This window comes from Rattus norvegicus, chromosome 14 (assembly GCF_021556685.1).
Source record: "Rattus norvegicus strain SHRSP/BbbUtx chromosome 14, alternate assembly SHRSP_T2T, whole genome shotgun sequence".
Classification (NCBI taxonomy): Eukaryota; Metazoa; Chordata; class Mammalia; order Rodentia; family Muridae; genus Rattus; species Rattus norvegicus.
In genome coordinates, this window is record NC_141547.1 from 27176063 (window position 1) to 27190772 (window position 14710).

The 14710-nt window shown below is 34.6% G+C and overlaps 1 protein-coding gene across 49 annotated transcripts in view; it reads right to left on the reverse strand.

Annotated features, from left to right (window-relative positions):
* Adgrl3 (adhesion G protein-coupled receptor L3) overlaps positions 1-14710 on the reverse strand; it is a 781670-nt gene that overhangs the window by 484897 nt on the left and 282063 nt on the right. For all 49 annotated transcript variants that reach the window (XM_087582192.1, XM_087582189.1, XM_087582185.1 and 46 more), the window contains 1 exon segment: positions 9432-9667. In XM_087582192.1, the coding sequence (XP_087438318.1) occupies positions 9432-9486 (55 nt within the window). In that variant the 5' untranslated portion in view covers positions 9487-9667.

Genomic DNA, 14710 nt, shown 5'->3' on the forward strand with positions numbered 1-14710 from the left:
TTAGTCACAGTTACAGAAACATGAAGGAATTCAGTAGGTTGCAAGACATGATAGAGAAGAAAGTGTCTATGGAAGTAAGATTGTTAACTTAATAGTTCAACTTTAAAATAATGGGTAATAAAATTCTAATTAACAAAAGAGAAGATTTTGAAAATCAAGAAGAAAACCATTTAGTCTCTGACAAAAGAAGATACTTTGGGGGACATGGGAGATGAACATTCAGCATTATTCAACAAATGTTATTCAACATTTTCCTAGGAAAGAGGAAGCAGAAGGTATGTAAAAAATCAATATATTATCTCACAGTAAGACTCCTCAGAATGGAACTTCAATAGCTGCCAATTTAAATATCGTCATAATAAACATGTCATCCTTAAATGATGAATTCTCTTATGAATCAACTACATAAGTAAAATTGGGGGAGAGAAAAATACACACAATTCAAAATACATTAAAATTGTTACGACTCCACTGGTTCTATCTAAGCAAAACCTCTCAGAATAGTCAGTCTTAAAAACACATTAAACTTGTATCCTCTGTAAGAGGAATGCCATCTGTTGTCTTTTAAAAACTTATGTCTATTAAGCATGTATAGTTAGATGTGAGAGAAAAACCCAACTAATAATTAGGAAATCAATAATTCCTTTTCAACAGACATATGAGACGCAGTTGCAGATGGTGGACCTGACCAAAATGCCAACAAGTGCTGTGACTCCACCAGATGCTCTACGTGAGAACTGTGCAAGACCTACAGACAGGAAAAGCCACACGAACCCTGGAAACGTCGACCTGCTACTGCCTTTTGTTACAGTGCTGTGGTCCTTCGAAATGCTACACAGAAGTATCAGAGGGCTCATTATTTCCATGCCTACACAGATGTCAGAGAGAAAGGAAAAGACACCCAAACAAAGCATGCTACATGGATGTTCAGGCAAGAATGGGGGTAAGCAACTAAGGAATAGAACAGTTTACATGCCCACCAGCTGAAAGGTATGCTGTAGGGTATGCCTACTGTGGAGTATTATTATGAACTCAAAAATAATTAAGTCATTATACATGTTAAATATGAATAACTTTGGAGGGACCAAGGGGCAAAACAATCACAAAGGGCATGAATTACCATGAACAATTTCTATGAAGAGTCTGGGAAAGAATAACCCATTAGGAGGGAAAATAGATTTTCTGGCTTCCAAGGTCAAAATGGTATGAGGCAAGGGGATGATGGTATCAGGCAAGGTCTTCTTTTAGAAATACTTATGATAATGAGATAAAAGTCAACTAGGACAACTGACAGATCACTTATATATACTGAAGTTTAAGCTTCAATGGTATGCAAAATTTAGTCAATAAAAACCAATCACCTTGTGTTATGTGTTTTTGAAAGAGATTATAATATTAAATATGTCCGGGTTTTAAAACATACATTCTTTTCATGAACTGATGTCTTAGTCCTTTATCATGAAAGCTCTCTCTCTATATATATATTATAAAATTATAGTCATGATTCTGAAACTGAGTTTCCTTTCATAGAAATAGTAGTAGAGCTTAGGGCCCACTAAGTCTAAGAAAATCCATCCAGACTGTCCGTCAGATCCTTCCTTCACAAGACTTGTCCACCTTCCCAGTGGACTGTTTCAACAAGCCCTTTCACAATACTGTGCCACCAAATGGGGTCTTTCCGTAATGCTGAGTGGTTTTTCCCCTCAAGACACTCCAGAAAATTCTTGGAATGCTTAGAACGAGGGAAATGGCTCAGTTAGCAGACTGCATAATGTGAGCAGATTCTCCCAATCCCTAGGCACTGACTGCGGTGATCGGTATTTGCATCCTAGCTCTAGGCAGGGGCAGACACATGGGACTCTGAGGTGTCAGTTCAGCCATCTTTGCTCTAAGGAGGTGGAGACACATGTGAGGTGTCAGCTCAGTCTGCTTGGTGATCCCTTTGTCATTTAGAAACGCTATCTAAAATGGAATAAATACAACAAGAAAACACCGCAGAGCAGAGGCACCCACTCACACATGAAGACACACACATACATGTGAGGGTCGTCTTTAAAAGCCATTATCAGTTTGGAGTACAGTACATCCATACTCAACCAACACCTTTTTTATATTTTTTTTGTTTTAATGGAGATAAAGTGAGATAATTCAAAGATACATTGTTTCAGAAAATTTATGTTATATAACTAAGAAAAACAATGTCCCCTTCAACTCTTAATTTCAACCTGGCTTTGTCAGTCTGTTCTTAGGTATGTGATTTTCTAGGTGCCTATTCATAACTTTATGAGTCAAAGTTAATCTGCAGCTCAGGTTTATGGGTCTGAGGTTTACAACTTATAAACTTGCTGACTCTGCAGATTCTATTTAAAGTGTTCCATATTCTGTTTATAAAGATACTTTGTACATAGTCAGGCAAACACATTACCACTCATCTTTTGGGTTTATTAATTTATTCATTCTTTAAAATTTTACATATCTGATATCGTTTGTGCTGTGTGTATAACCAGATATACGTATGTAAGACTTTATATGAAATTAAGCTTACCTAAACTATTATATGAAAAAAATCTAGCTAGATTGATTTGAAAATATTTAATAATTTTGCCACACTCTAGCTTTTCTTCACATGTCTGATTTATAGTTCTAGAAGTATTCAAGAACTTTCTTCATTTGTGTTACTGACTTTTACTATCCTGAGAGTTTTTTAAAAACAGGATTTTTTTCTCTTTATGTATGCACATGCGCACACACACACACACACACACATACACACACACACTGTGTATTTGTGTTATAAAAACAGTAAGGTCTCTCACTAATTTTGAGGAAAACTTACTATACTCTTCCTCCTCCTTCTCTTCCTCCTCCTCATTATCATTTATTTTGCTATATCGTCTCAGGGGGACAGACTGGCCTCAAGTTCACTATGTAGCTATGGGATACCTTGAATGTCTCATTACTCAGTCTCTACTTTTGGAATGCTGAGATGACAGACATGTTCTACCAACTCCGTGTATTATATGATCTTAGCACTGTTCCCAGGACCTTGTGCATATTAGGAAGCAATCAAGCCTTTAAGCTATATCCCAGCCCCAAGTGTAGTATCTTGACTTTTCTGAATACATTATACTGCAGAAAATAATGTTGCAATGTTGAATATTTATTTTTTGTACTCCTTATGTGTTATTAGTTATTACAACAGGCCAAATTTGTGAACCATTCCACACAAATTGTAGCGAGCAGAGCAAAATTCTACTTTTCATGTATTCTAATCCTTCTAAGGCATTCATTAGCCCATAAAATGTTAACTATTTTAATTTTTCAAATTGTATCTGGTCTAAGGCATACACTGCCATGTATCCTTACAATGCTACTTATAACAGTAACATGGCTATGTTCTTAAGTACTAAACCATAAGATATGAATTAAAAAGTCTTGGTGTTTTCAGTTCATAGAATAACTTTAATTTTTGAAATAAGACCAAATGTGTAAGATTTAATGCTAATTTAAAATGAGCAATATAAACCAAATATTATAATTAAAACTATTTTCACTCATGCATGAAAACCCCTAAGTCCACTTATTGCTATATCTAGGAATAAGATTTTTTATTCATTTTCAGCCCCACCCCTCAAGATGCCAAACAAATAAATAACGTGAGTATGGTCTTGGAATGTTACTGATAATATTCAACTGAAACTTCAAGGCATTCATATTCACACAAACTGTATGTAGATAAAACAGGAAGCTAATCAGAAGTCATTTTTCCTGTTTTCGTGTGAAGATCTTTGATTACTCCGAGAATGCAGTTAATGTATTTCTCATAGATTCTCAAATAGACTCGCTTACCGGACCAAACACTTTATATTTTCAATAGGTTTTCTTTGACAGAAAATATAAACAAACAACCAAAAACCCGACCCCACTATTTCCATCAATTTGACAAAATTTCAGTAAAAGCAGAATAAGTAAAATAAAAATGAAATTAGAAGTGAAATATAAAGTTAAACCTTAATTTATCAGTTAAAAACCTGGAGAAAATAGAACCAATTCCCTCTTCTTTTGAAGGCTGCCTCCTTCTGAATGATTACACAATTAAACAGATGGTCTCTCATTTCAAAGCAGGCCATTGTTGCTATTGAATATCAACTATTAGATTGTTAAGAAATAGTTTGCTAATCAGAAACGTATGTAATATGTAATATGGCTGCTTACATAAAATTGCCAATGTGAGCAGCATTCTAATACTGACAAAGTAAAAAAAAGGAATGGCAATTAAAAAGAGGGAACCAATGGCTATTATATTGAAGTATTTTATAATTCAATCAACATTAAATACCCCAATGCAGTCATGTTCCACCCCCAGCCTCAAGAAATTAAAATAAGATATATTTCAATCCCACAAAGTTGTCATAATATTTAAAATTTGAGTGTAAGAGAGTGCTATTTTGCTCTTAACGTGGACACATTCCTTATAGATTATCACTACAGAAAAACCACATGTAATATAGCCCCAGGTACAAATGCAAACTGTAAAGTCTTTTCAATTGTGAAACTCCACATAGATAGTTTTAAATAAACTGCTCTTAACAAAACACGGTGCTAGGATCATACCAATATTTAACATTTGGCTATTATAGAAAGCATAGTGACTTACAATGTATATATTTTCAAATTCTTTAAAAAAATGACTTCTATGGAATATATTCGATGCATTAGCATTGCCCTCACATACCAATATCATGACATGCATTTTTGTGTACAATGGATTTGACTATAAAGTACTTTTGCTACTCTTACAAATCACCTATGCTGGCAATATAAATACTTCAAGGACGATTAACCTCTAAAAATAGCAAAGTGAAGCAGAGCTCAGAAGTCAACCTGATGCCTTCACAGAATAAGACTCATCTTCACAGATGAAATATGTAGTAAAAGGTAATTTGCACTCGTCAAATTTGTACTTTATAGTAATTTAAAATGTTGAAATTAATAGAAGCACTATATAATATTAAGTATCATACACCTATAAAATTTATTTTTATATAAATAAAACATATAAAACATAAATGAATATATACACAATGGATCAATTTTTGTTCTTATTAAGCACTATTCATTATAATTAACTTGGAGATAATGTAACACATTAGCCTAAGTCCATAAATATATAACTAGAGTTTTTCTTTATGTTAAAAAACAATACATAGACTTGCAGGACAAAGTCATGCATGAGGTACATCTAAAGTTTTTAAATCCTTTTCTCTCTCTGTGAAGGCGCTATAAAATACAATTTCCTGTTCATCATGCTATGCTGATTGATCACATTTCCATCTTCTTGGTTGCGAGTCATTATAATTAGAAGGAAAGTCAGAATAAATTGGTGAGTAGCTAAAATATCTTAGCATCACGGTCCCCTTTTGAAACCTCAAACCATTGGCACTTGAAAGTTGTTACAGATCAGAACAGGATAGCCTACTTTAAGGTCTCACATTAGACTTTGATGTGCTCTAACTGTCAATCAGAAGGAGTCCCAGGAGCTGGGGTAGTGATTAAATCCTGTAATCTATGTTACTGGAAAAGCTGTAGCAAAGAGATTGCAAATTCCTGTGCAATTCATACTCTGTCTAAAAGCACATTGTTAAGTGCTGGGGAACTTGTGTGTGTTTCATTGACTCAAGATCCATAAGTCATAGGAAAATGATGGAAAATAGATGACGTGACTGTCTCTGTGCCTAACCAGATCACTAACGACCTGGTAGTAGAAAGAGCACGGTCAATGTCCTGGTTCATTCTCGCTTTGACAAAGCCCCAGCCACCCACATTACTGCTAGTTTTGACTCTCCAATTTTCCTTTCGCTGGACTAAATCTATAAATGACACAAAATAGACTTATTTTGATGCAACCCTTGAAAAGCCAAGAACTTTACATCACTTTTCAACTTCTTTCAGTCTTGCACTAGGACAGATAGATGTCTGATGGCTCTTGAGGAAGGGGACAATCATGGAAAACAGAAAAGGAGAAATACAGAGGTTGACAGAGACACAGACTGTGGACAGATAACATATAAGCAACACGTATATTCTGCATCCCTGATTATTTTTGTCTCCCTGTGAAAACATTGGCCACACAATGTGGAACAATGGAAAAATTATTCAACTAAGATCAGCATTATATGGATTAGACTTCTATCTTAGTTCCTAATGTTATCTACTTGTAGATTACACAAGAATAGCCTATTGACAATTATTTTTTATTATTCAATTAGTGATACATGTATCTCTACATATTGGTAATATATTTTTTAAAATATTTATTTTATTTATATGACTACACTGTAGCTGTCTTCAGACACACCAGAAGAGGGCATCAGATCCCATTACAGATGGGTGTGAGCCACCATGTGGTTGCTGGGAATTGAACTCAGGACCTCTGGAAGAGCAGTCAGTGCTCTTAACCGCTGAGCCATCTCTCCAGCCCAAGATAATATTTTTATCTAGATAATAACAATAATAGGATAGTTTTGTATGGATGTAAATATTTTAGAATTTCATAGAAACCTTGAATCACAAGGTTCAAGTCAATACGTTTTTTGTTTGTTGTTTGATTGTTTTCCCAAGACTCAGGTTAAAGGCAAGGATAATTCTGCACACTGCTTGCTTACTGCCTAGGGGTTTAGATTGACTTCAAGGTAAATAAGGGATATAAAAATGATGGAAGATTTATGAAATGCCTACCACCACACTGGGAGTTATACATTTATTATTTATCTGTTGCTAAATGTAATCCTGTAAGAATTTTCATCTTCTAGAAGAAAACTGGATTTACAGATTTTTAAGGCTCTGAAGATGGGACTTCCAATCAAGATACTTTTGAGAAAAGTGGATTCCGTTTTTCTAAAGGGCAACTTCACTGGACATCAGAGGAGGTAACACAAATCAATGTGTTTGGGGGAGAAAAACAGATTTTACTAAGTAACATACATTTTAGTTCTACCTTTTGATGGTTCAAATTATGTAGCATTTCATTGAGACCGGGTTGGCAGGAACACTAATAATTTCTATTCTGTTATATCTGTGCTCTAATTCGTAGTTCATTTCTTCATTTATGAGCAATCTGGATATCAAAACTGATCATTAAAGTCCTTTCTTTTCTACCAAGTTAGAAAGGGCATCACATAAACTAAAAGAATAAAGGAAGAAAAGATAAACTTATCCTTGGAAAATCTCAATATTACTTTGGGTGCTTTGGATAAACAATATTAAGGTACTTAGGCAGTCTAAATATAAAACAAGATAAATTTGGTTTTTAGTACAAACATAAAGTATATTAACAGTTTTTAAAGGTGTTTACTGCTCAGAGTTTCTGGTATTCTTTCTCTGTCTTTCTCTGCCTGTCTCTTCTTGCTTTGTCTATCTCTCTGTCTCTCAATCTATCTCTGTCTCTCCATCTCTCTGTTTCTATGTCTCTCTGTGTCTCTGTTTGTCTGACATACACACTTTCCTTTTCTCTCTCTTCTCTCTCTCTTTCTCTCTCTCTCTTTCTCTCTCTCTCTCTCTCTCTCTCTCTCTCTCTCTCTCTCTCTCTGTGTATCTCTGTGTGTTTTTGTATTTGTTTGCCTAAGTACTCAATCAGATAAGAGGCCCTAAAACAAAGACCCTTGACCTACAGTTTGTCCATATTTAGGGATAACTAGTACATAGAAGGTATATGTTTTAGAAATTAAAAATATTGATTATGAAATGAATCAATATTACATCACTATTTCTGCTATTTTAGCCAACCTCTAACACAGTCTTTTTACATTGACTTTCAGAATATAAATAAATATGTATATTTATATACATATTAATATATGTACAAGTATAAATCTTTCTGAATATCAACATTAAATGAATCAACTCTCATGAACAGCAAATTCCACACTGACTCTATTACTAAAACAAAAATAAATTGTGGGTCAGACATGATGTTCCAGGAAATTAATGTATGAAGACTTGTTCTGTGGAGGCTGGATACTTCATATAGGTTGTTTGTTTAATCCTCAAATCAATGTGATAAATATTTAATATTTTTAAGTAAAAAGTATCATCTAAATGACTTTATATGTATGGGTAATTAGAAAAAGAATCTGATTTTAAATAACTTCATTTTTTTAAAAACATGTCTCACCAAATGTTAAGACTGTATAAGAGCTCTAACAGTACCTGGAAAGCATTAATAAATGACTGATTAATCGCCTTCTTTAAAACAAGGTGTTTCTGTGAAAATTTAACTTGCAAGTTAGAAGCTCTTTCTGCCGTTTAGAGACTTTTAAAAGCTATGTATTCTGAATGCATTCACATTAGAGGAACACTTCAAAAGCCACAGAAGTTATTTTATCCTGTTTACTCAGACAGCGTGCAACGCACGCGCCTGTCTAAGAACTTGGGCTAGACTTAGAGACACTGCAGTCACAATGGATTTCAAAGGGCCAGTTCAAAACACCAAGTGGCTAATGAAGCTGAAGATTCTTTTCAGGGGCTCATGTACCCTGCAGTATCCGGACATCGCCTAAGCAATGCCCTATAATTCTGTGTCCTCTTACTTTGCCGTAAGAACCACAAGACTCTAGAGAGATTAACACATTTCAATGTAAAACCCATGTTAGGAGAAAACTTTAAACTGTAAAGGGGGACCTATATGAAACTTCAAATTCTAGTTTAACTTCAAGTGAAATTCAATAATTATTAAATTGTAAGAAGGGCACAATGTACATTATCTTCCCATATTGAATAAATATGTAATCTAGAAAAAAATTTAAAGGTACATATTTTCTAAATTCTCTTAGTGAGGTAACTACATGAACAATAATTTCTGTAAAATTACCTTTTTAATAAAAGTTGGCATGTTATTTGTTTTGTATTTAAGGTGTGTAATGAGAACGCCATGTTTCTAGTTAGTGATCACAGTTTGCATTCCGTGTATTAAAGGTTGTATATAGTAATAAACAAAAAGGAAGAAGAAAGGATCTCTTCTTATGGGAAAGCAAATTCTGCTCTCTCCCAAATGCTCATTTCCTTACATAAAAGTGTTTTAAGAAAAAAAGGGGACAACTAAATATATACTAAAGTATGTTATTAATGACCCAGTTGGTGTTTCATATTTTGGTAACTCAAAGCACAAAATATGCAGGAGCTCTATTTAAAATGAAAAAAGAAAAGTAGTCAAATCTTTTAGGTTACTTTCATATTTCAGTGGGGTCTTTAAGAACTCCTACAGAAAAGATGTAAAGTCATATAGCTCAGGGTATATATTTTGGTGGTTACTGATATTAATATGAGGCAAGGAAAAGCTGTACCATCTCAAAGAGATGGTTTGCAAGAAAGGATCTGTTATGAGTAAACATGACTAACATACTAACTAAACATGAGAAGTCAACAGAACTTACCATGAACTACAGGTGCTAAAAGCATCATGAGGATGAACAGCTGAGGTGGACACATGGCTGTGTTCTCGGAGGAGAATGCCTCAAGAATGGCTGTTCTGAGGTGAAGCCAAATCAGTATACTTCTGGCTCCTCTTCTGTATTCCAATATCAATGATTAAAAACCAAAAGCAAAAAAAAAAAAAAGGAAAGAAAGAAAAATTCCTCAAAAATAAACACTGATTTCCCAAGTCAGACACCTGCAAATCAGAACAGAAGAAAAAAAGAAAGAAAAAAAAAAAGAATACGTTAAGCAATGAATATATTCACATGTTAGCTTCTTGAAAATTTTTTGTATTTTTGTGCCTAAAACATACTTCCCTCTTCTTCATTTTAATGAGCAGAGACATCATGAACAAAGTGAATAAGAAATCTTAAAGACATTACTTATGAATTTATTACCAGTTTATATCCCAGCCTCAAGCTTGTGTGAAATAATTCTGCCTCTACTGGACAAATTAATTTTAATATTCTAATGTTAATATGCAAATACAGATATAGGGGTCTTGGTTTGTACAAATATTTCCCCAAATAAAATATTTGTTTAGTATTAGAATAAATACTTTCACTTATCACCATTTGTGTAGATTGCCTTTAAAAATAAGAGTTTGGACATGCATGGTTTTCTAAATATTGAGCGCAACATTTTAAAATAATTTTGTAAGCTCATCGATTCAATATTTATGTTTATTTTAGAAGATACTCCACACGTTATTGTAAAAATACCCGAATACTGATCATCAAGTTGAAGTACTGTCTAATCACAATTTTGATGACTCCGTACCTAAAATTGTATTCCCTTTATGTCACTCTAAACACTTTTCATATTCTTTTATTAATTATTTTTTATTGGACAGTTTATGTATTTACATTTCAAGTGCTATTCCCTGTTCCAGTTCCCCCATCTCCTATCTCCCCCTGCTTCTATGAGGATGCTCCCCCTCCTTCCCACCCACTCCCACCTCAACACCCTGGCATTCACCTACACTGCGGAAAAGAGCCTTCACAGGACCAAGGGCTTTTCCTCCTATTGATGCCCAACAAGGCCATCCTCCGCTACATATGCAGCTGGAGCCATGGGTCCCTCCATGTATACTCTTTGGTTGGTGGTTTAGTCCCTGGGAGCTCTGGGGGGTCTGCTTGGTTGATATTGTTGTTCTTCCTGTGGGGTTGCAAACCCCCTCAGCTACCTCAGTCCTTTCTTTAACTCCTCCGTTGGTATTCTTATTGGTGTTTTTTGTTTTGTTTTGCTTTGCTTTGTTTTTGTTATGACTCCTTACAAAGGCAGGGATCACAGTCAAACACAACAAATAAAAAAGAATAGAATAGAATAAACAACTAGACATGCAATGAATTGGTAAAGGGTAACATCATGATTTTACCCAACTAACTCACCTAATAGAGAACACTGGACAGTTTTGAATTAGCCATGTAACTTTTCTACAGCCCTAGACAATGTGGGGTCCTGCAAAAGATGTTCACTGTGTATTTAGGTCGCTAAAGCTTTATGCCACTGTGCCAAACTAGACTGTCGTAGTTGTCTAAACTTTCAGAGTTTGCCTAGGTTTACATGAAAAAAAGTAAAAAACATTGACTGCATCGTTGGCAGATTCATCACTCTTAAATATATCTATCAATCTAATACAAATGGAGTCTTTATTTTAAATTCCTTCACTTTTCTTTGGCCCTAATGATTAAAGGGCATTTTCAAAATTTTCAGGTATGGAGTATAAAACAATAAAGTATTTAAAAGGTAATTTTCAAAGTAAAGATATTTACTAAAGAATATATCACCGGTTGGTTGAGCATCATTAATACAAAAACCCAATTTAAAATGTTTCCAACTCCAAAACATTTTGAGCTTTCTATGACCTCCAAAGGGGGAAATGCCATACTATAATCAATATGATAGTTTACCATCAGTACACAACATAAGGAGAGTACTATACAAAATTATCATAGTACAATATGTACAAATGAGAGATGATTCATAATGAATTTCACATTAGAACCTAGGTCCCATTCCCTAGATAGCTCATTAAGCATATGCAAATATTCCTAAATTTATCAATGTAAAATATGAAATGTAAAACACTCAGTTTTAAGAATTTTGAATTATACACATTTAAGTTTTAATAGGCCTAATTTTGCTAGATTTAAAAAAAATTTTTTCTGAAATACTTGGACTTTATCATGAGTCAAGTCTTCAGATTTTTAAAATATAAAAAAACATATATATATGTATATATACATATATATATATATATAGAGAGAGAGAGAGAGAAAGAGAGAGAGAGAGAGACTATATCAAGATACTAGCATTAACTTGGGAGCAAGCCACCTTATCTCAATTTCTTGTCCTACTGGCATTTGTTAACTTTACAGTAGCTTTTAATATTTCATTGCATCAGTTTTCCTGTTCAATTAAGAGAATATTAATATGTTTGTATGAGTATAAATAAGTTTAACAACCTCCAAAAATGAATAAATGTATATAGTGGGTAGTATATTACTGACATGATAAATGCCATATGCTTCACATGTAGTAACATAATACTTAAATTATTTAAAATACAGTAAAATTAATATATAATTAAGACAAATGATCAGTATAAAATACACCCCCAAATTATAATGACTGTGTTGCTCATAATTGACATGAACATAAATCTCTGTCTACTCTCTTCATATTTGTTCCTCAAGAATAAAAATTTTATAATTTTTGTAGCTTTCATGTTATCAGCAACTCATCGAAACAAACTCATATTTTTTTAATAAAAGGGACTTTGATTAAAAATTTTGGATAACAATCCTGTTCAAAAGCAACGGGCAGAAAAAGATTAAGGATGTTTTACATCATGTATCACAGCGTGCACTATGCCTAGGGATTGCTAATGACTATTCCAGAGTTGTCGTCATACACATCGGCAATGCATCACAGTCTATGCCTTAGGGACAGAGGTGTTGTGGGGCAGGGCGGGGTGGGGAGCCATGGGACTGGGAGGAGGGGCCAGTCCCAGAAAAAGAAAGGAGTCGAGGCACATTCGATTCTGGAAATCTTGAGATCACCAGGAGTAGGATCATACCGGGGGCTTACAGGAAGTTTCTCCAGAACCCTGGCCCCAACCAACAATGCACATTCGCCCCATAGCCCTCAGACACCCCTCCACAAAGGTTTAAATGCCCTTTGTTTTCCCCATTAAAATGCACTGCCTTTCTGAGACTGCCTCCCTCCAATCTGTCCTTGCTGTGCTCACGCAGCCTGAAGTCTCTTCACTCTGGGCAGTTCTTGCCTTACCTCCCCATCGCAATCCACCAGTTGTGACTGCACAGCTAAGGGTGGTGAGGTGGAGCCCAAACAGCAAAATATATCATATTTCCCCAAAAATGCCTTCTGAAAAGTAGTTGTCACTGAAATAGTTGCTACAGAGTAATTTTTAGGGGAAGGGCTTGGGGCAGCCAGGGGAAAAGCTGATGACTATCACACAGGTCCCTTCCGTCACCATTCTGTGATATATTGATACGTTTGATGAGGAAAGCACTGGGCTGAGGCAAATTGAATTTTAAAAGAGTTAAGACCTAGCGAAATACGCATTTTCCAAGTGAAACTAACAATTTAGAAATCCGAAGCCTACACGTATACATGTTTTCAACACAAATACACTCAGTAGCCAATTCTCAAATGTACAAGTGGGTGTGGCTCTCGCTCACAGTGGACAGCAAAAGGCAATTGGTGTCCTGTGGCCGCTCACTGGGACTCCATAGCACTGAAATTGTCCCATGTAACTTGGCTTTGAAAACTAAAGAGTTACCACCAGTTTCAAAGACCTTTCTCTTCTTTTAAGTATTTGTTTGAGAGTAACAGATATTATACAAAATAATTACTATCGAAATTAAACTAGATATACGAACTTGAATGGTTTACTCATATACTTTAAAAAATAGTTCTAGCCTCCTTTGGGGGTTTATAAGGAACAAAATCTCATCTTCTTCAATGCTTTAAAATAGTTAATAAATTTTTGTATGCTATGTGTCCACTGAAACATTAGTTCACATTAAAACATTTGTTCATATTAAATGAGAAAGAAATGGTAGTTGGAGAATGAATGGCTTGGACTAAGGGCAAAATTGGAGATTGGAAATGACAGCATATTGCAGAACTGTGGCCACGTGGCAGGAAGCTAAAAAGATATAATGTAGAAGGTCTACTACAATGGAATAGAGAGTGGTTCAAATGTAATGCAAAAAAAGTGAATTTTAATTAATGACATGAAATATGTCGGTACACAGAATAACTTCAAACTCTGTCTCTACAAGGGCACAGTATTTATGGATAGCACATTCCTAAACTTATAGCTTTATACTGCTCATAACTTTTCAAACTGTTTTTAAACTTATATACCTGATTTTTAGTCTTAATGTGGACTAAAACATACAGTTGCTATGGATATCAGCAGATGTTGAGATTTTGAGTTACTAAATTAATAAACCGATTGTATTTCGGTAAACCCTAATATGGCACTACCAAAAATGACGTATTTTTCCAGATTTTCATAACATTTTGTCAGACATCGAAAAGATCCTAATACTGCATTGCAGTTAATATGCGATTTAAGGTAAAAAATTTTATTCATCAGCATTAACCAAGGCTTTCAGCTAGGAAGGTATTATGAATTTGGCAGTGATGTCTTATATCGCTAGATAGGTATATCCTTTATAACACATTCAAATCCAATACAGTATGGCAGAAATACAATTCATCGTGTGTACGTATTTGACTTAAAATGGGTGATAGCTTTCTTTCATTCCTTCAAATAGTCCCAATTTTCTTTTCAAGATTCATCTATCTCATCTATTACCATACAGGACAAAACATCAAGAAAAATTTGAACCATAAAGTAGCAGCATAAGTGGAGATGACTCTGTAAATTTTGAAGGATGCATGAATCTGCTTCAGGTCCATTTGATTGGAGGAGCCAAATTATCTACACTTTCTATGCCTTTATTACTCATATGTGAGTTCAATACTGATTTAACCACGTGGTCTAAGAATTAAGTAAAGATAAAAACTTATAATGATTCCTGGAAAAAGGAACTCAATAAAGGGGAAAAGCCCTTATTCTCACTTAATGATGAGATTCATGTTTGAAAGTTGAGTCATGAATGGTAAACGAGACTGCCCTTGTGTGTGAGGGAGCTAGAAGGGCACTGGTTATGAGTTGTAGAATTTCTGCATGGAAAGG